The sequence below is a fragment of the Nerophis lumbriciformis genome, linkage group LG27 (assembly GCF_033978685.3).
Source record: "Nerophis lumbriciformis linkage group LG27, RoL_Nlum_v2.1, whole genome shotgun sequence".
Taxonomy (NCBI): Eukaryota; Metazoa; Chordata; class Actinopteri; order Syngnathiformes; family Syngnathidae; genus Nerophis; species Nerophis lumbriciformis.
This window is the reverse complement of record NC_084574.2, coordinates 34,700,001-34,719,317: the sequence shown is the minus strand read 5'-3', so window position 1 is coordinate 34,719,317 and position 19,317 is coordinate 34,700,001. Positions and strand designations below refer to the sequence as shown.

Here is a 19,317-nt window from a genome sequence, read left to right as displayed (position 1 = left end):
ACGTCTTCCTATGAGGAACAGTGCCTGGGGAGTCTGTGGTGGGCTCTCCTATTTCTGGGGCTGAGGTTGCTGAGGTAGTTAAAAAGCTCCTTGGTGGCAAGGCCCCGGGGGTGGATGAGAACCGCCCGGAGTTCCTTAAGGCTCTGGATTCTGGATGCTGTGGGGCTGTCTTGGTTGACAAGACTCTGCAGCATCGGGGGCGGTACCACTGGATTGGCAGACCGGGGTGGTGGTTCCTCTCTTTAAGAAGGGGAACCGGAGGGTGTGTTCTAACTATCGTGGGATCACACTCCTCAGCCTTCCCGGTAAGGTCTATTCAGGTGTACTGGAGAGGAGGCTACGCCGGATAGTCGAACCTCGGATTCAGGAGGAACAGTGTGGTTTTCGTCCTGGTCGTGGAACTGTGGACCAGCTCTATACTCTCGGCAGGGTCCTTGAGGGTGCATCGGAGTTTGCCCAACCAGTCTACATGTGTTTTGTGGACTTGGAGAAGGCATTCGACCGTGTCCCTCGGGAAGTCCTGTGGGGAGTGCTCAGAGAGTACGGGGTATCGGACTGTCTGATTGTGGCAGTCCGCTCCCTGTATGATCAGTGCCAGAGCTTGGTCCGCATTGCCGGTAGTAAGTCGGACACGTTTCCAGTGAGGGTTGGACTCCGCCAAGGCTGCCCTTTGTCACCGATTCTGTTCATAACTTTTATGGACAGAATTTCTAGGCGCAGTCAAGGCGTTGAGGGGATCTGGTTTCGTGGCTGCAGGATTAGGTCTCTGCTTTTTGCAGATGATGTGGTCCTGATGGCTTCATCTGGCCAGGATCTTCAGCTCTCACTGGATCGGTTCGCAGCTGAGTGTGAAGCGACTGGGATGAGAATCAGCACCTCCAAGTCCGAGTCCATGGTTCTCGCCCGGAAAAGGGTGGAGTGCCATCTCCGGGTTGGGGAGGAGATCTTGCCCCAAGTGGAGTTCAAGTACCTCGGAGTCTTGTTCACGAGTGAGGGAAGAGTGGATCGTGAGATCGACAGGCGGATCGGTGCGGCGTCTTCAGTAATGCGGACGCTGTATCGATCCGTTGTGGTGAAGAAGGAGCTGAGCCGGAAGGCAAAGCTCTCAATTTACCGGTCGATCTACGTTCCCATCCTCACCTATGGTCATGAGCTTTGGGTTATGACCGAAAGGACAAGATCACGGGTACAAGCGGCCGAAATGAGTTTCCTCCGCCGGGTGGCGGGGCTCTCCCTTAGAGATAGGGTGAGAAGCTCTGCCATCCGGGAGGGCCTCAAAGTAAAGCCGCTGCTCCTCCACATCGAGAGGAGCCAGATGAGGTGGTTCGGGCATCTGGTCAGGATGCCACCCGAACGCCTCCCTAGGGAGGTGTTTAGGGCACGTCCGACCGGTAGGAGGCCGCGGGGAAGACCCAGGACACGTTGGGAAGACTATGTCTCCCTGCTGGCCTGGGAACGTCTCGGGGTCCCACAGGAAGAGCTGGACGAAGTGGCTGGGGAGAGGGAAGTCTGGGCTTCCCTGCTGAGGCTGCTGCCCCCGCGACCCGACCTCGGATAAGCGGAAGAAGATGGATGGATGGATGGATCAATCAATCAAACAATCGTGTAAATAAAAGAATCTCCCTATCGGCGTATCTGTACTGTAAAGTTAAAATTTGAATGACAATAAAAAAGAAGTCTAAGTCTAAGTATTATGGATACCCCCAAACAATGTTCCCTCTAATTTTCCATCTGATTTGCAAGTGTGTAATTTGTTGTGAGATCATGCACTGTGTTGGTTTTGTTCTTAGAACAAGGTGATGTTCTTGCACGGTTCATTTTGTGCACTAGTAAAAAAAACATATAACTTTGTCTTGAATTAGAAAAAAATAAAATAAAACATTTTATTTTTCACTAAAGAAGGGTTCAGTGAATGTGCATATGAAACTGGTGGGGTTCGGTACCTCCAACAAGGTTAAGAACCACTGCTATAGTCCGTCTATTTGTATTTGTGTTTGACTTTCTCTTCTACTGTTACCAAACAGAATTATTTTTCGTTTTACTGAGATTCAAAAATAGTCTGTTTTTGTCAAACCATCTCTTTTATTTGTTTATTTCTTCTGTTATTATTTGTATTAGCTTCTGTGTGTTTTCTCATTAACAAAATGTAGTCGTGTCGTTTGCAAATAATACTAACTTTTTGTAACTTTACAAATATCGTTTATACAAAGATTAAACAATTTTGGTCCCAGTATCGATCCCTGGGGTACACCACATTATATATCTAGCTGTGTTCACGTATTTTTATCTATCTTCACGTATTGTTTTATGTTTGTTAAATAGCTTATAACCCGGTTCAATACCAATCTTCTGATGCCATATCGTTCTAATTTGTTTATTAAAATATTATGATGAATTGTGTCAAATGCTTTTGTTAGATCCATAAATACTGCGGCTGAACATTGTTTATCATTTATTGCATTGGTAATTTCATGTTATTTTGATTAATGCCATCAATGTTGAGATATTTGCTCGGAACCCATATTGGTTCTCCGCAAGCGTTCCACTTTTGTTGATGAATTTGTGTATCTGTTATTGAATAGTTTTTCCATGATTTTGGAAATCTATGGCAGTAGGGAAACAGGTCTGTAGTTTGTACATTGATTTTGTCGCCAGTTTTGTGAATCGGTACATCTTTCGATTTTTTCATTTTGTTTGGGAATTTACATGTAGAAATAAACCAGGGGTGCCCATTACGTCGATCGCGAGCTACCGGTCCATCGCTACGGACATGATGCTACTACCAAAAATGTATTGATGCGGATACAGTTCCGAAGCAAAGAAAGACTGGCGGCAGAGAGTTTTTTCAAAGGAATTTTTGGACAGGGAATTATGGAAACAAAACTTTCGACTGTCTCGGAGATCATTCAAAAGGCTCTGTGGATTGATGGAAGAAGTTTTAAATCCGAAAGAAAAAGACAGTTTGTGCATCTGTACTGTTCCAGATGAAGCTGGCTATTGTACTGGACTATCTCGCCATTCTGGACTATCTAATCAGTTTGGAGCGTACAAATGCATCATAAAGAGGTTTGTGTACCTTTTATTTTTCACCTTTAATATATCTGCTTCATTCTCTTTCCTTTCATACGTACAGTATATAAGCCGGCATTCTACATTTCCTTAGCTGCCTTCTTAAATAAATCTCTGTTGGGTTTTTTTCTCTCCAATCGATGTACATACAAATGTGTATGTCTTTTTAAATTTGTGAAGCAACAGTCTCCTCTTCATTACAATTGTGTTTTTATTGAATGGTATCTGCTACCGGGTTGTATCCCGCGCGTTGAGGTTGGGGCATGCGCAATACGAAGGGTCTTCTCTGGCGATCGAGAGATCTGGTTTTCACTCGCATAATCCAGGTGTGTTTGTCCGACTTTTAAAAACACCAAAACAATCGGATTAAGGTGTTTCCATGGGTTGTAAGATGCTTATTTAGAGCCGAACTATTTGAAAACTCGTACTAATTCAGTGCATGGACCACACTGACAGTCTGTGTAATTCGCGGCACCTTCTGGTGGTCAAAACAAACACTGTGATTAACACTTATCCATTTATAATAACACAATTTAAAAATGTTATTACCGTATTTTCCGCACTATAAGCCGCCCCGGGTTATTAGCCGCACCTTCAATGAATGGCATATTTCAAAACTTTGTTCACCTATAAGCCGCCCCGGGTTATAAGCCGCGCCTACGTTGCGCTAAAGGGAATGTCAAAAAAACAGTCAGATAGGTCAGTCAAACTTTAATAATATATTACAAACCAGCGTTCTAACAACTCTGTTCACCCCCAAAATGTAATGTGCAAATGTGCAATCACAAAAATAGTAAAACTCAACGTTGCTCGAACGTTAATGTCACACAACACACAAAATAAACATTTAAAGCTCACTTTCTGAAATTATTCCTCATCCATAAATCCCTCGAATTCTTCTTCAGTGTCTGAATTAAAAAGTTGGGCGAATACGGCATCCAAAATGGCCGGCTCCGTCTCGTCGAAGTCATCAGAGTCAATGTCGCTGTTGTGCAGCAGTTCCGTGAATCCTGCCTTCTGGAAAGCTCGGACCACAGTTGAGACCGATATGTTCGCCCAGGCATTTACAATCCACTGGAAGATGTTGGCGTATGTCGTCCGGTGTTGTGCCGGAAAACGCACCCCTGCTTCCTCTACCTACGCACCATTTATGTTCACTTCTCTTGCTGCTGCTCTATTTCCGTGTTCTACTGCGTGACTTATTGCCTTGAGTTTGAATTCTGCGTTGTACGCGTGTCTCTTAATAGGAGCCATTTTGTGGTCTTTACAGATGTAAACACACAAATGAAATGAAACGTAATATCCGCGCGCTTCTTCTTCTATGGGGGCGGGTGGTTGCTTACAGTAGAAGAAGAAGCGCTTCCTCTTCTATGGGGGCGGGTGCTTACCTTGGCGGTTGCTTACCGTAGAAGAAGAAGCGCTTCCTCTTCTACGGGGAAAAAAGATGGCGGCTGTTTACCGTAGTTGCGAGACCTAAACTTTATGAAAATTAATCTTAATATTAATCCATATATAAAGCGCACCGGGTCATAAGCCGCACTGTCAGCTTTTGAGAAAATTTGTGGTTTTTAGGTGCGGCTAATAGTGCGGAAAATACGGTAATCACATTCGTTAATGCATTAACATTGACAGCCCTACTTTGCAGTAATGTAAACATCATCATTCAAATCCACTTACCGGTACACAACAAGATGAGAGAAGTTGCTGCTTTTGTTTATACGTCAGTCATGTTGAGAGGGAACTGATGTCCTTTTTTGTGAAGTTGGGAGTTCCTGTCTGCACACACGCATACATGATAAATGCATTTATTATTATTTAGTTTGATGATAATAAACACTCAGATCTGTGTGTTTTTCAAACAACAACACAACGTCAATAGAGCTCAAGGTTTGCACACACAGCTGAGCAAGAAAACTAAAAGGTGTTTATAGACACTTTATAGGTTATAAGAGCATGATGATCATATGACTTTTACAAACACGTTGGCAGGAATGTGTTTAACGCAACAGTTAGGAATGCTTATAACACAAATAATAACTAATAGTATTACTAACCGAGTAAAAACGCCTTATTACTAAGACCAACTGGAATAATAAACCTGAAAAGTAGAGACAACAATACTAATGTGACGAAAAGATCATAGAAAATATGTTTTAAAAATTACCACACACAAAACAATGTTAATATAAGTATTAAGTGAGAAAAACGCCGTGTGATTAAGAGAAATTATTAAAAAAATAAACCTGAAAAGTAAGGACAGGTAAAGACACTAAAACATAATGTGATATAAAGATAATGAAAAAAGTTTTAAATATTACCACATCGAAAGCGTTCCTCTTTTGGAATTGCAACATTCTTTCATAAATCAAAGATTTTCCATGTCCTGATGTCCCGCTTTGTGCTCCTCCCTCCAACTCTACACACACTTCCTGTTGCGACACATCACGTGACTACTATCATGTGATCAAATGCGGGCGTGGCTCGTTTTATTTACGGAAGTCGGAACAAGAAGTTAGTTCCCTCGCGCGAATGTGTAAAACGAAACAATGTAACCTATTTGTTAAAGTTTCTATTTCTATTTTAATAGATGTTAGTTTTAAATAAAAGCTGAAGCAAGTTAAGTTTTCTCGGACCGATATTATCAGCATTACTATGCTACTTAAGCTACTTTTTTACCTTCTACTTTATTTTTCTTTCAGCCAGTCAAAGACAAGAAATGTCCTTCTAATCATAGGTGAGTGAAAATAAACTTTGTGAATATTACTTGCACCGTAGCCTATGCCAAAAGCAGTCTAATGGAAAGGTCAGTAAATGCTAAATGATCTGAACCAAACATCTTAGCTTTGTGCTATAGCTCACAGCGCAAATGAGTGTCATATCTTATAAAATATCTCATTAATGATCAATTCAATATTAAAGATCACTGTGCTTCAACATATTTTTGCACATAATTTAAATTGCAGTATCAGCTGATAGGGGGTAGCTAATTATTAGAGATGCGCGGTTTGCGGACACAACCGCGGAGTCCGCGGATTATCCGCGGATCGGGCGGATGAAATTAAAAAAAAATAAGATTTTATCGGCTCGCGGGTCGGGTCGGGCGGATTAATTAGATTTTTTTTTTTTTTTTTTTTTTTTTTGCGGGTGGCAGTTAAACCAATTGGGAAATATATATACATAGTTAAATGTTGTTACCCACATACGAAAAACGAGCAGGCACCTGCTGCATATGCCACAACAGAAGAAAAAAAAAGAAAAGAGATGGACACTTTTACGGAGCGGAGAAGGGACGCCTCGCCGGGGTCCGGGACCGAGGCCCCTTCCCCCGAGAGGGCCCCACCGGGAGCCGTAGCTGAGGCGATCCGCGAGAAGGGCCCGACGCACGTCCAGGGTCACTACCGCGCCCACCGCACCGACACCCCGCCTCGTCCGCTTTCGCCGCGGCCGGCGTCACGCGCAGCAGGTAAGCAGTTTACCTGCCCGCCACCCCCGTGGCCGGGGGCTCGTAACATGGGTCACTCCGCGCGCTCCGCCCGCGCAGCTTACCTGCTTGCCACCCCTGTTGCCGGGGGCGCGTAAAAGGGGTCACTCCGCGCTCAGTGCGCTCACGAAAGGGGTGGGGCTCACCCTGGTTGATATAGAGAGCAGGACGGTGGCCATGGAATTTCATTTAAGGTTTGTGATAAACCATCAAACTCATTCGTTAAAAGGACTCTATAGTAATATAAAGCGAAATTTTCTGGACATTATCATGCAAGAAAAGTTTATTTTTGGGATCGCGATCACCGCGTAATGATTTTTAAAGGTTGCATTACATTATTAACTGTCCCATGTGATCAGCCAGTGCGATTGGAAGTCCATGCTCAATTATTGCCTCCGTAAATAAAACTTCGGCATTTATCACATCCAAAGAATCTGTTTGGGCGACGAAAAACGTTGAAAGTATTCCACTTGTATCGCTAGCAACGGCATTAGACTTGTGTTTTTTTGTCCCAACGTGGTCTTTTACATCGCTAATTCCTCCGTGTCCGATCGAAAAATCTTGTCTGCACAAGGTGCAATTCGCGTAGTTTTCACCCTTTTTTTTTTTTTTTTATTAATATTAGATATATAACAACGGGCGGATGGCGGGCGGATGCAGTTCAGATCAAACGTTACATCGGGTGGATGGCGGATGGATGACGACTTTCTGACGCGGTTGCGGATGAGATAAATTGCCTATCCGCGCATCTCTACTAATTATACATTGAAAAAAATAACAGCAGTGTTCTATAATCTCACAATCAATCAATCAATCAATCAATCTTTATTTATATAGCCCTAAATCACAAGTGTCTCAAAGGGCTGCACAAGCCACAATGACATCCTCGGTACAAAGCCCACATACGGGCAAGGAAAAACTCACCCCAGTGGGACGTCGATGTGAATGACTATGAGAAACCTTGGAGAGGACCGCATATGTGGGTAACCCCCCCCCCCTCTAGGGGAGACCGAAAGCAATGGATGTCGAGTGGGTCTGACATAATATTGTGAGAGTCCAGTCCATAGTGGATCCAACATAATAGTAAGAGTCCAGTCCATAGTGGGGCCAGCAGGACACCATCCCGAGCGGAGACGGGTCAGCAACGTAGAGATGTTCCCAGCCGATGCACAGGCGAGCGGTCCACCCCGGGTCCCGACTCTGGACAGCCAGCACTTCATCCATGGCCACCGGACCTGTGCCCCCCCCACCCCTCAAGGAAAAGGGGAGCAGAGGAGAAAAGAAAAGAAACGGCAGATCAACTGGTCTAACAGGGGGGCCATTTAAAGGCTAGAGTATACAAATGAGTTTTAAGATGGGACTTAAATGCTTCTACTGAGGTAGCATCTCTAATTGTTACCGGGAGGGCATTCCATAGTACTGGAGCCCGAATAGAAAACGCTCTATAGCCCGCAGACTTTTTTTGGGCTCTGGGAATCACTAATAAGCCGGAGTTCTTTGAACGCAGATTTCTTGCCGGGACATATGGTACAATGCAATCGACAAGATAGGACGGAGCTAGACCGTGTAGTATTTTATACGTAAGTAGTAAAACCTTAAAGTCACATCTTAAGTGCACAGGAAGCCAGTGCAGGTGAGCCAGTATAGGCGTAATATGATCAAACTTTCTTGTTCTTGTCAAAAGTCTAGCAGCCGCATTTTGTACCAACTGTAATTTTTTTAATGCTAGACATAGGGAGACCCGAAAATAATATATATATATATAATATATGAAAACAAACAATACTGTGCTTATAAATCCATCTATTTCCTACCGCTTGTCCCTTTTGGGGTCGCGGGGGTTGCTGGCTGCATTTGGGCGGAAGGCGGGTTACACCCTGGACAAGTCACCATCTCATCACAGACAACATTCACACTCACATTCACACACTAAGGCAGTGGTTCTCAACCTTTTTTCAGTGATGTACCCCCTGTGAACATTTTTTTAATTCAAGTACCCCCTAATCAGAGCAAAGCATTTTTGGTTGAAAAAAAGAGATAAAGAAGTAAAATACAGCACTATGTCTCATCAGTTTCTGATTTATTAAATTGTATAACAGTGCAAAATATTGCTCATTTGTAGTGGTCTTTCTTGAACTATTTGGGAAAAAAAGATATAAAAATAACTAAAAAACTTGTTGAAAAATAAACAAGTGATTCAATTATAAATAAAGATTATTACACATAGAAGTAATCATCAACTTAAAGTGCCCTCTTTGGGGATTATAATATAGATCCATCTGGACTCATGAACTTAATTCTAAACATTTCTTCACAAAAAAAGAAATCTTTAACATCAATATTTATGGAACATGTCCACAAAAAAATCTAGCTGTCGACACTGAATATTGCATTGTTGCATTGTAATGAATGGAATAGCCTACTTGATTTGATGTTCAGTTTATGAACTTACATTCATATTTTGTTGAAGTATTATTCAATAAATGTATTTATAAAGGATTTTTGAATTGTTGCTATTTTTAGAATATTTAAAAAAAAATCTCACGTGCCCCTTGGCATACCTTCAAGTACCCCCAGGGGTACGCGTACCCCCATTTGAGAACCACTGCACTAGGGTCTATTTAGTGTTGCCAATCAACCTATCCCCAGGTGCATGTGATCATAAATAACAACAACAGTCAACAGTTTTCCAAATTGCTGTTAATACCTAACAACATTTGATTGTGCGTGCGTGTGTTACGTACGTTACGTACGAAAAGCCATGAGAGGGCGGGATATACCGTGTAAAATACATTAAAAAGTAGGCTCCCTCTAGGCATCTGTGTAAATGTTGCAAACAGCCCTTATAATTAATTAGTGTCGCGGTACTTTATTAGTACCAGTATACCATACAACCCTGGTATCAACATGTACCGTATGTCTTTTTGCTTTATTTTTGTAGATGTGTTGGATTATATCATTTCTACAAATTGCCATAAAAAGGTGCATTTAGCAAATAGCCCCCAGGCCACGCTTTGCCTCCCTGGTGAAATAAGTAAATCAATGATGTTCAAAGTGTTGCCAAATGACAGAAAAGGGTCTCTAAGCTGTGTTTTCTTAGCACTTATAGAAGTGATAAATGTCGGTAGAAAATGGATGGATGGAAGAAAGTTTGGGTTGCGCGCTTCTGCATGCTGTGGTAATGCACACTCCCTGAGCATGTGGTGGCGGATCTTTGGTCTTACATGCGTGGCGAATACTTTTGTGACCGCTTGTGTACGAATGGCCCATGGCGCAAGATACACCTCTCTTGCACTTTTAATATGTACCCCTACTCGCTAAATATATCATATTTTCTGGACCATATGCCACACCGGTTTATAAGGCGCACTGCCGATGAGCGGGTCTAGTCAGGTCTATTTTCATACAGAAGGCGCACCGGATTATAGGGCACATTAAAGGGGTCATATTATTTTTTTTTTCTGAATTAAAAACATTTCCTTGTGGTCTACATAACATGTAATGGTGGTTCTTTGGTCAAAAAGTTGCATGGATTATGTTTTACAGATCATCATCAAGTCGCTTTCTGACAGTCGCTTCAGGATGCGCCGTTTTGTGGGCGGTCTTATTTACGTAGCTCACCTTTGACAGCGTCTTCTCCCCGTCATCTTTGTTGTAGCGGTGTAGCGTGCAAAGACGGGAGTGGAAGAAGTGTCAAAAGATGGAGCTAACTGTATTAATGACATTCAGACTTTATCAATAACGGCGCGGCATCTTCTCATACGTGGCTCACTAGTGCAACAACAACGCCGGAAAATATCCTGTAAAAAAACGTCCGACCGGAACTCTCTAATAACTAAAGTTCCTTGGGTGAATAATGTAAACCCACTACACCGGTATGTTTTAGCGCTTTCATGACGAGTTCACTGACAGATATAAGTAAGAACTTTATACTACCTTATATTAGAAATGGCAACAGCGGAGGATGAATGTCCCATAACAAGAAGATTGTCAGGACTTGGACTATGGCGTGGTTTGTTCTCCCGAGGTGCAAATGATTTGGACCATACGTGGCATGAAGGGGAGTACATGATTTATTTTAACACTATAACTACAAAAAAAAGAAGCAAACAAAAGGCGCGCACAATGGCGGAGGTAAAAAACTTGGCTAATGAAAACAAAACTTGCACAAAGACAGAAACTGTGAACAATGAAACAAAAACTTACTTGGCATGGGACTGTGAACATGGCATTATGCAGAGTGACGATAAAGAGTGTATCAGGGGTATGATGTCGCCAGGGAGACTTCCTGGCAACAATCGGTTTAAATAATAGTGACACAATTAAAGACAGGTGCGTGAGTCGTGAGGGCAGCTGAAAACTAATGGGTTGCTATGGTGACAAACAAGAGTGCACAATGAGTCCAAACGTGGAACAAGTGAAACTAATGGGTAACCATGGAAACAAGACAAGGGAGTGAAAAGCAGGAACTAAAAAGAGTCCAAAACCAAACAGCACATGGCCAAACAAAAACATGATCAACACAGACATGACAGAACCCCCCCTTACGGACAGATCCCATATGTCCAAAAACAAAAAAATTAACAAGAGTCATGGGAGGGCGGGAGGGGGACATGGCGGTGGATCGCCGGACCAAGTGTCCCCGAATCCACCGAGGCAAAGTCAAGTGGCGGCGGCGAGTGGAACGCCGCTGCAGCAGTCGAGGCGGGCACCCAGGGAATGGCCACATTCGTGGCCGACTGGGAGGTGGGTGCACTTGGCGTGGCGGGCGACCAGGTAGCGGCCATATCCGTGGCCGACGAGGAGGCAGGCGTGTCGTCATCGTGGCAGGCGTGGAAGCTGCAGATGAAGCAGGCAGCGAAGCTCGGCGTGGTGCGTCAGGCGGCGAAGCTTGGCGTGGCGGGTCTTGGTCTTGGCGTGGGTCTTGGTCTTGGCGTGGGTCTGGGTCATGGCATGGCGGTACTTGGTCTTGGCATGGCGGTGCTTGGTCTTGGCATGGCGGTGCTTGGTCTTGGCATGGCGGTGCTTGGTCTTGGCATGGCGGCGCTTGGTCTTGGCTTGGCGGCACTTGGTTTTGGCTTGGCGGCGCTTGGTTTTGGCTTGGCGGCACTTAGCTGCGTGGAGCTGCTACGGGCGGCACTTGGCTGCGTGGAGCTGCTACGGGCGGCGCTTGGCGGCGTGGAGCTGCTACTGGCAGCGCTGGAGCTTGGCGTGGAGCTGCTACTGGCAGCACTGGAGCTTGGCGTAGAGCTGCTACTGGCGGCACTTGGCATCGTGGTGCAGGTACTGGAGCTTGGCGTGGTGGGTGTTGGCGTGGTGGAGCTGGTGTTAGCCTTGGTGCGGCGACAGGTACTAGCCGTGGTGCAGCGACAGGTGCTAGCCGTGGTGCAGCGACAGGTGCTAGCCGTGGTGCAGCGACAGGTGCTAGCCGTGGTGCAGCGACAGGTGCTAGCCGTGGAGCAGCGACAGGTGCTAGCCGTGGAGCAGCGACAGGTGCTAGCCGTGGAGCAGCTAGCCGTGGTGCTGCTACTGGTGCTAGCTTTGGTGCAGGTGGCCTAGCTGGGGGTTGCGGCTTGGCAGGCCGAAAGACCGGTGGTGTTGGCCGAACCGGAGGTTGCGGCTTAGCATAGTGATGCTGAGCCACCCCACCTGAAAAGTTCCCAACCCTAGCCCCCCCCTCAAGGAGCGGATACCAGACGCGCTCCCCGCGGTCTGGAACCGTTTCTTTGGGTGGGTGGAGGGTGGTCAGGAGGGGGGCAGAATCCTCCCCTTTAAATTGTCCAAAAAGTATTTTTTCTTCTACCTGGGGCTTTGTGGGTGAGAAAAAAAAATGTTGTGACATGGGCGCGGCTTGAGTACTGGGGGGCGGGGAATGGAATTTGGGTGGCTTGGCTTGACAGGATCTGATTTTCAAAAACATGTCTTGATAATGTCTTATCATGTTTTTAGAGTCTTTGTTTGGAGGCGGGTGATCAAAAGAAAAAGAATTTGGAAAAAAAAATTGTGGTCTGTGGAGTCCTCTTGGAGCTGCCAGGCTGGCGTCTTCCATTTCCGCCCGGAGGGGGAGGAGCTTCCGGGGACGACGCCTCCTCTCTGCTTGCGGAAGCCCTCCCTGACGTTCTTTGTCGGGAGCGGCGCTTCCGGGACTGCGCTGCGTCACCGCAGTCCTGGGACCAATTGGAGTCTCTGAACTCCACGGAGGAGTAATGCAGAGTTTCCTCTTCCATCGCGCGCAGGACCGCCCAAGAAGCCTCATCCAAAACGTTTGCGGGAGAACTTTCTAGCTGGCGACATCTGTCAGGACTTGGACTATGGCGTGGTTTGTTCTCCCGAGGTGCAAATGATTTGGACCATACGTGGCATGAAGGAGAGTACATGATTTATTTTAACACTATAACTACAAAAAAAAGAAGCAAACAAAAGGTGTGCACAATGGCGGAGGTAAAAAACTTGGCTAATGAAAACAAAACTTGCACAAAGACAGAAACTGTGAACAATGAAACAAAAACTTACTTGGCATGGGACTGTGAACATGGCATTATGCAGAGTGACGATAAAGAGTGTATCAGGGTTATGATGTCACCAGGGAGACTTCCTGGCAACAATCGGTTTAAATAATAGTGACACGATTAAAGACAGGTGCGTGAGTCGTGAGGGCAGGTGAAAACTAATGGGTTGCTATGGTGACAAACAAGAGTGCACAATGAGTCCAAATGTGGAACAGGTGAAACTAATAGGTAACCATGGAAGCAAGACAAGGGAGTGAAAAGCAGGAACTAAAAAGAGTCCAAAACCAAACAGCACATGGCCAAACAAAAACATGATCAACACAGACATGACAAAGATAGAGAAAAATAAGCTTATCGACTACAGAGTGGTCATGGACTACAAGGGCGGAGGCGCGCAAATTTTCAGGACTTCCCAAATACAGATCGGCAGGTACCAGAAGGTAAGAAAAGTGGCTTTTGCATAGTATTTTGAAACAAAACGCCAGATAATATGTCTTACCTTATACACACACCATAATAATACTCGTATGTTGAAGCATAGTACAATCCATCAAGCGGTGCAGCTTCATATCTTACCAAAGTTGTACTTAAACATTTTGATAGATTTTTGAGCGCCATGTGTAATGTTCTATATTTTCAATGGAACATATAAAATGTTGGTGTTGTTTACTTGAGTCATATTGCTGTCTACACGTATCTCTTATGTGTTACGGCCATCTACTGGTCACACTTATCATTTCACCATGTACCAAATAAAATAGCTTCGAGGTCGGTAAGCACAACCAAAATTATTCCAAACATTAGGCGCACTGTCGAGTTTTGTGAAAATGAAAGGCTTTTAAGTGCGCCTTATAGTCTGAAAAATACGGGCATCACATATAATTTCCTCTGTCTTTTTCTCTGAAAAAACAGGTGTGTATGAGGTGTGTTGTGAAGCGGGTTTATGCCACACCTCCAGTTATGCTACACTGCCACACTTTGTGTTTGCTCTTTTCCAGCTGATGATGCTGGTTTTGAGACGGAGGTGTACAACAACTCAGTGGTTCGAACGCCTCACCTGCGTTCTCTGGCCCAGCGAAGCCTGGTGTTCAACAACGCTTTCACATCTGTCAGCAGCTGTTCTCCCAGTCGCTCTACTATCCTCACTGGTCTGCCACAGGTAATACACACGTGCGTCCAACATATGGATTAATATAATAATAATAAAACAATTATATAGTGTTGGAACAGTTCGTGTTCCAATAAGATTGTGTCACAGCTCGAATAATCTTTCCGAATTAACTCTGATTTAGAGATTGTGAGAGAAGTGCATTCTTAATACACTATGTTACAGGAGTATGGAGGTTAATTTGTGTCTTATTACAGAAACTTTTTTTTGACACTGAGTTTATGTAACTGAATTTTTTGCGTTTGAATTTTGTAAACAGAATATTTTTACATCAAATTATGTTGACAATTTCATTGAAAAAAAAGACAGTGTTTTAAAATTCAGTCTATAAAAAGTCTGTCAAGAAATTCATTGTAAAAAAATTTAGTTAATAAAAATTCAGTGTACAAACATTCAGTGTATAAAAATTCAGTGCTGCTTCAAAAGCAATACTCACTCCTGGTAAATTAAGGCTGAAGCAATCGATCCTGTCCCAGAACCAGCCAATGAGGTTTCAAGTTTGAAGACACGTGACACGGGTCTTGCAAAACAATTAAAAAAAAGCAGTTAACTGGGCTACTTTGGCATAATACAACATAATAAACACTTCTGACCACCAGGTGTAACGTCACACACAACCACCAGGTGTGACGTCACACACAGTAGCACCAGACCACCAGGTGTGACGTCACACACAGTAGCACCTGACCACCAGGTGTGACGTCACACACACTAGCACCTGACCACCAGGTGTGACGTCACACACACTAGCACCTGACCATCAGGTGTGACGTCACACACCGTAGCACCTAACCACCAGGTGTGACGTCACACACACTAGCACCTGACCCCCAGGTGTTACGTCACACACAGTAGCACCTGACCACCAGGTGTGACGTCACACACACTAGCACCTGACCACTAGGTGTGACGTCACATACACTAGCACCTGACCACCAGGTGTGACGTCACAGACAGTAATTTACCGGAAGTGAGTCTTGCATTTTGAAGCAGCACATTTTTCAACACTGAATTTTTTTGCGCATAATTTTTTACGCCAAATTTGTATACACTGTATTTCTTAACACTGAAATTGTCTCAATTAAATTGTCAGCATAAATTGATGTAAAAAAATTAAGTTCACAAAATGCAAACGCCAAAAATTCCATTACATAAACTCAGTGGCAAAAAAAAGGCTTTTGTAATAAAGACATAAAATAATTTCCATACAGGACACTGTAAATTGTCTTTAAAAATATGTCAATGTGAGTATGAATGGTTGTTTTCGTTAATGTGCCTTGTGATTGGTTGATCTTCGGTCTAGGCTGTAACCCACCTCTTGCTTGGAGTCAATTGGGATAGGCTGTAGCTTACATGTGGCACTAATGAGGATAAGTGCTATAGAAAATAGATCAGTTAAATTTGTGCACGTTATAGGTATTATTTTAAAAAGAGTTTTGAAATTATTATTTTTTTTTTTACATAAACAAAACTTTAGCTACTTTTACTACTGTTTACTTGTGTAAATATAGTTTAAGGATTTATTTTGAGAATTGACAGTGATTTTTATGTGTGAATGTAATACTTTATGTATTGACAGTAATGATTGTGTGTAAGTGTGTTTTATGTATTAACAGTAATGTTTGTGTGAATATAATACTTTATGTATTGACAGTGATGTGTGTGTGTGTAAAAATGTGTTATGTAATGACAGTAATGTTTATCTGTAGAATATAACACTATGTATTGACAGTAATGTTTATGTGTAGATATACTTTATGTATAAGCAATAATGTTTACTTATAGTCTTATGTATTAACAGGAATGTTTATGTGTGTAAAATATTGTTTTATGTATTGACAGTAATGGTTATGTATTGATAGTAATGTTTATGTGTGTTTTAAAAGCTAAAACAAATTGTATACGTATATTTAAAAACACATCTGTGGTATTAGTAATTAGCATTAGCATATATTATTTTCTTCAGTAATGCTTTTATCTATAAATATATTATTTAATGTATTGGCAGTAATGTTTGTGTGTAAATGCAATCTTTTATGTTCTGACAATAATAATTATGTGTACAAATATAATATTTAATGTATAATGTTTGTGTGTGTTTTTCTAGCACCAAAATGGCATGTATGGCCTTCACCAAGGCGTCCATCATTTTAACTCCTTTGATGGAGTTCAAAGTCTGCCTCTACTGCTCAGACAAGCGAACATACACACAGGTCAGTTATGTTTTTATTTTTTATTTTATACACAACTTTGAACCATTTCCTAAAGTCATATTTCTGTCCTTTTGCTGCCAGGTATAATTGGTAAAAAACATGTTGGTCCTGGCTCTGTGTATCCTTTTGACTTTGCCTACACGGAGGAGAACAACTCTGTCCTCCAGGTGGGGAGGAACATCACCCGCATCAAACTTCTGGTCCGAAAGTTTTTCCAGACCCATAAAGAGGAAGTCTTTGAGAGGAAGCAGAAAGAAGAGGAAAACGGAACTAATGGTCAAAAAGACGAAGAGAGGCCTTTTTTTCTCTATGTTGCCTTTCATGACACGCACCGCTGTGGGCACTCACAGCCTCAGTATGGAGCCTTCTGTGAGAAGTTTGGTAATGGAGACAAGGGCATGGGAAACATTCCTGACTGGACTCCACAATATTACACACCACAACAAGTCAAGGTCAGTGACTAAACACACAAAACCAATGTTTATATATATATGTATCCGGGTACTCCGGCTTCCTCCCACCTCCAAAGACATGCACCTGGGGATAAGTTGATTGGCAACACTAAATTGGCCCTAGTGTGTGGGTGTGAGTGTGAATGTTGTCTGTCTATCTGTGTTGGCCCTGCGATGAGGTGGCGACTTGTCCAGGGTGTACCCCGCCTTCCGCCCGATTGTAGCTGAGATAGGCTCCAGCGCCCCCCGCGACCCCATAGGGAATAAGCGGTAGAAAATGGATGGATGGATATATATATATATATATATATATATATATATATATATATATGTCTTAATAAGGTTATCCAAAAAATAGTGCTCGATACCGTAGTAGAGCGCAATATATGTATGTGTGGGAAAAAAAATCACAAGACTATTTCATCTCTACAGGCCTGTTTCATGAGGGGGGTTCCCTCAATCATCAGGAGATTTTAATGGGAGCATTCACATACCATGGTTTATATAGGGCACAGAGTGGGTGGGTACAGGCTGGCGTAGGGGCGTGGTGATTGGCTCATGTGTTACCTAGGAGGTGTTTCCGTCTGTGGCGGCATGCTGTTACAATTTCGCTGCGCTTGTTGAGGAATGACAGGTCTGGACGGTAAATAATAAACAGTTTCTCTTTCAAGCATAGGTTGCATCTTTTATTACCACTATTGTAAGGTGTGCTGGATGCAAGAATTTGCCATGTTATTGAATATTCAACATTATTGTCTTTGAGGTCCCAAATGTGTTTGCTGAGTTCTGTGGTATTCCGCAGGTTTTGGTTCCTGAAAGAAGCCTTGTGATTGTTCCATCTGGTTTTGAATTCTCCCTCGGTTAATCCTACATATGTGTCGGATGTGTTAATGTCCTTGCGTATTACCTTAGATTGGTAGACAACTGATGTTTGTAAGCACCCCCCGTTGAGAGGGCAATCAGGTTTCTTTCGACAGTTACAGCCTTTGTTGGTTTTGGAGTCGCTCTGTCTTGGGACCGACGGCTCATTTGCAATTGTTTTGTTGTGGTTTGAGATGATTTGTCGTATATTGTTCATACAGCTGTAGCTCAATTTAATGTTGTTCTTGTTGAATACTTTCCTTAGGGTGTTGTCTTTGGGAAAGTGTTTGTCAATCAGATTGAGGAATTTGTGTCCAATGTTAGTTGAGACGTTTTTGCTGTATGGGGGGTTGTACCAGATGATGTCGTTTCGTTTTCTGTTCTTTTTTGGCTGGTTTCCTGGCGTGGGTTCATAGGTGAGGGTGAAATTGTATCCGCTTTCATCAAGGGCTTTTTGGTATGGGGGGGTTGCTTGGTCAAATTCAGCTTTGCTAGATGACAGCATCGATAGCCTTTTATTGATTCCGGTAGGTATTCTTTTCGTGGTGGTGGGTGGGTGGTTGCTGTCATGGTGCACGTATTGGAGTGTTGTGTTGGGTTTCGTGAATGGTTGGTAGCTGTTATTTCTCAGGTTGAAAGTGACGTCAAGGAAGTTGACGGTTTGCTTGTTGGCTTCAATCGTGATCCGTAGGCCGTTCTCTTTGAAAATTTGGCATATGCCCTTCTTGGTATTCTCGCTGCTCCTTGGCGAGGCGCGACACACTGCCAGTCCGTCATCATGGTAAATACCAAGGTTCAGATTGAGGCTAGAGAGCTGGGAGAGGAGGAAACTTCCAACGAGTTCACACGTTTCTGCTCCGTCAAAACTTCCCATAGTGACGTCAAATGTTGCATTGTTCTTTTTTTGCCATGGTGTACTGTTGTGGATGAGAATGGAGTTTTTTGCGTGGATGATGATGTTTCTTTCGTTGCCTGTGATTGAGTCGTAGTCTGAGGCGAAGTCTAGTGCTTGAGTCAGTAGGTCTTTCGTGATGGAAGGGTAAAGGAGATAAAGTTGTGCTGTTGTTTGTCTTGGATGTTGTTGAACCATTTGATTACTGCTGCTGTATTTCTCCATTGGTTGAGTGGTGTTTTGTCCTTGATTTTTGTGTTGACTCTGTCCAGGATTATTTTGCTGATTTTTCCTATTTCAGATTTAGTTGGGTTTATTAGTCGGCATGTTGGGTTATTTGCGAAGTTGGGTTTGTGGTCCTTCAATGTGATGAAGGCTTCCTTGTTGGCTGTGGCGTCCACCCTGTCCTCAATGTCCAGTTCAGCCGCGATCCTTTTATTTTCCAGGTGGATGTTCTGTAAGGTGTTGGGTTGCGCTTTTTTGTATGATTTGGTGATGCTTCTGTCCAGTAAGGTGTGATGTTCTGGTATGTCCATTCTGTAGAAGCCAGGAAACCAGCCAAAAAAGAACAGAAAACGAAACGACATCATCTGGTACAACCCCCCATACAGCAAAAACGTCCCAACTAACATTGGACACAAATTCCTCAATCTGATTGACAAACACTTTCCC

General features: G+C 43.4%; 2 protein-coding genes across 6 annotated transcripts in view; one reads left to right on the top strand and one right to left on the bottom strand.

Annotated features, from left to right (window-relative positions):
- Nucleotides 1-5,500, bottom strand: part of slc26a11 (solute carrier family 26 member 11) — a 63,542-nt gene extending 58,042 nt beyond the window's left edge. For all 4 annotated transcript variants that reach the window (XM_061988071.2, XM_061988075.2, XM_072916432.1 and 1 more), the window contains exons 1-2: nt 5,388-5,500; nt 4,747-4,845 (exon numbers count right to left, since the gene is read on the bottom strand). The gene's annotated coding sequence lies outside the window, so the exon portion shown is untranslated. The remainder of the gene's footprint in view (nt 1-4,746; nt 4,846-5,387) is intronic.
- Nucleotides 5,501-5,544: 44 nt separating this feature from the next.
- The window catches only part of sgsh (N-sulfoglucosamine sulfohydrolase (sulfamidase)), a 36,494-nt gene continuing 22,721 nt past the window's right edge, over nt 5,545-19,317 (top strand). The window contains exons 1-5 of one of the 2 annotated variants that reach the window (XM_061988070.2): nt 5,565-5,685; nt 5,769-5,803; nt 14,058-14,218; nt 16,335-16,440; nt 16,522-16,892. In XM_061988070.2, coding sequence (XP_061844054.2) covers nt 16,347-16,440; nt 16,522-16,892 — 465 coding nt within the window. In that variant the 5' untranslated portion in view covers nt 5,565-5,685; nt 5,769-5,803; nt 14,058-14,218; nt 16,335-16,346. Of the gene's footprint in view, nt 5,804-14,057; nt 14,219-16,334; nt 16,441-16,521; nt 16,893-19,317 lie in introns of both variants that reach the window. The other variant, XM_061988069.2, reaches the window with a different exon arrangement.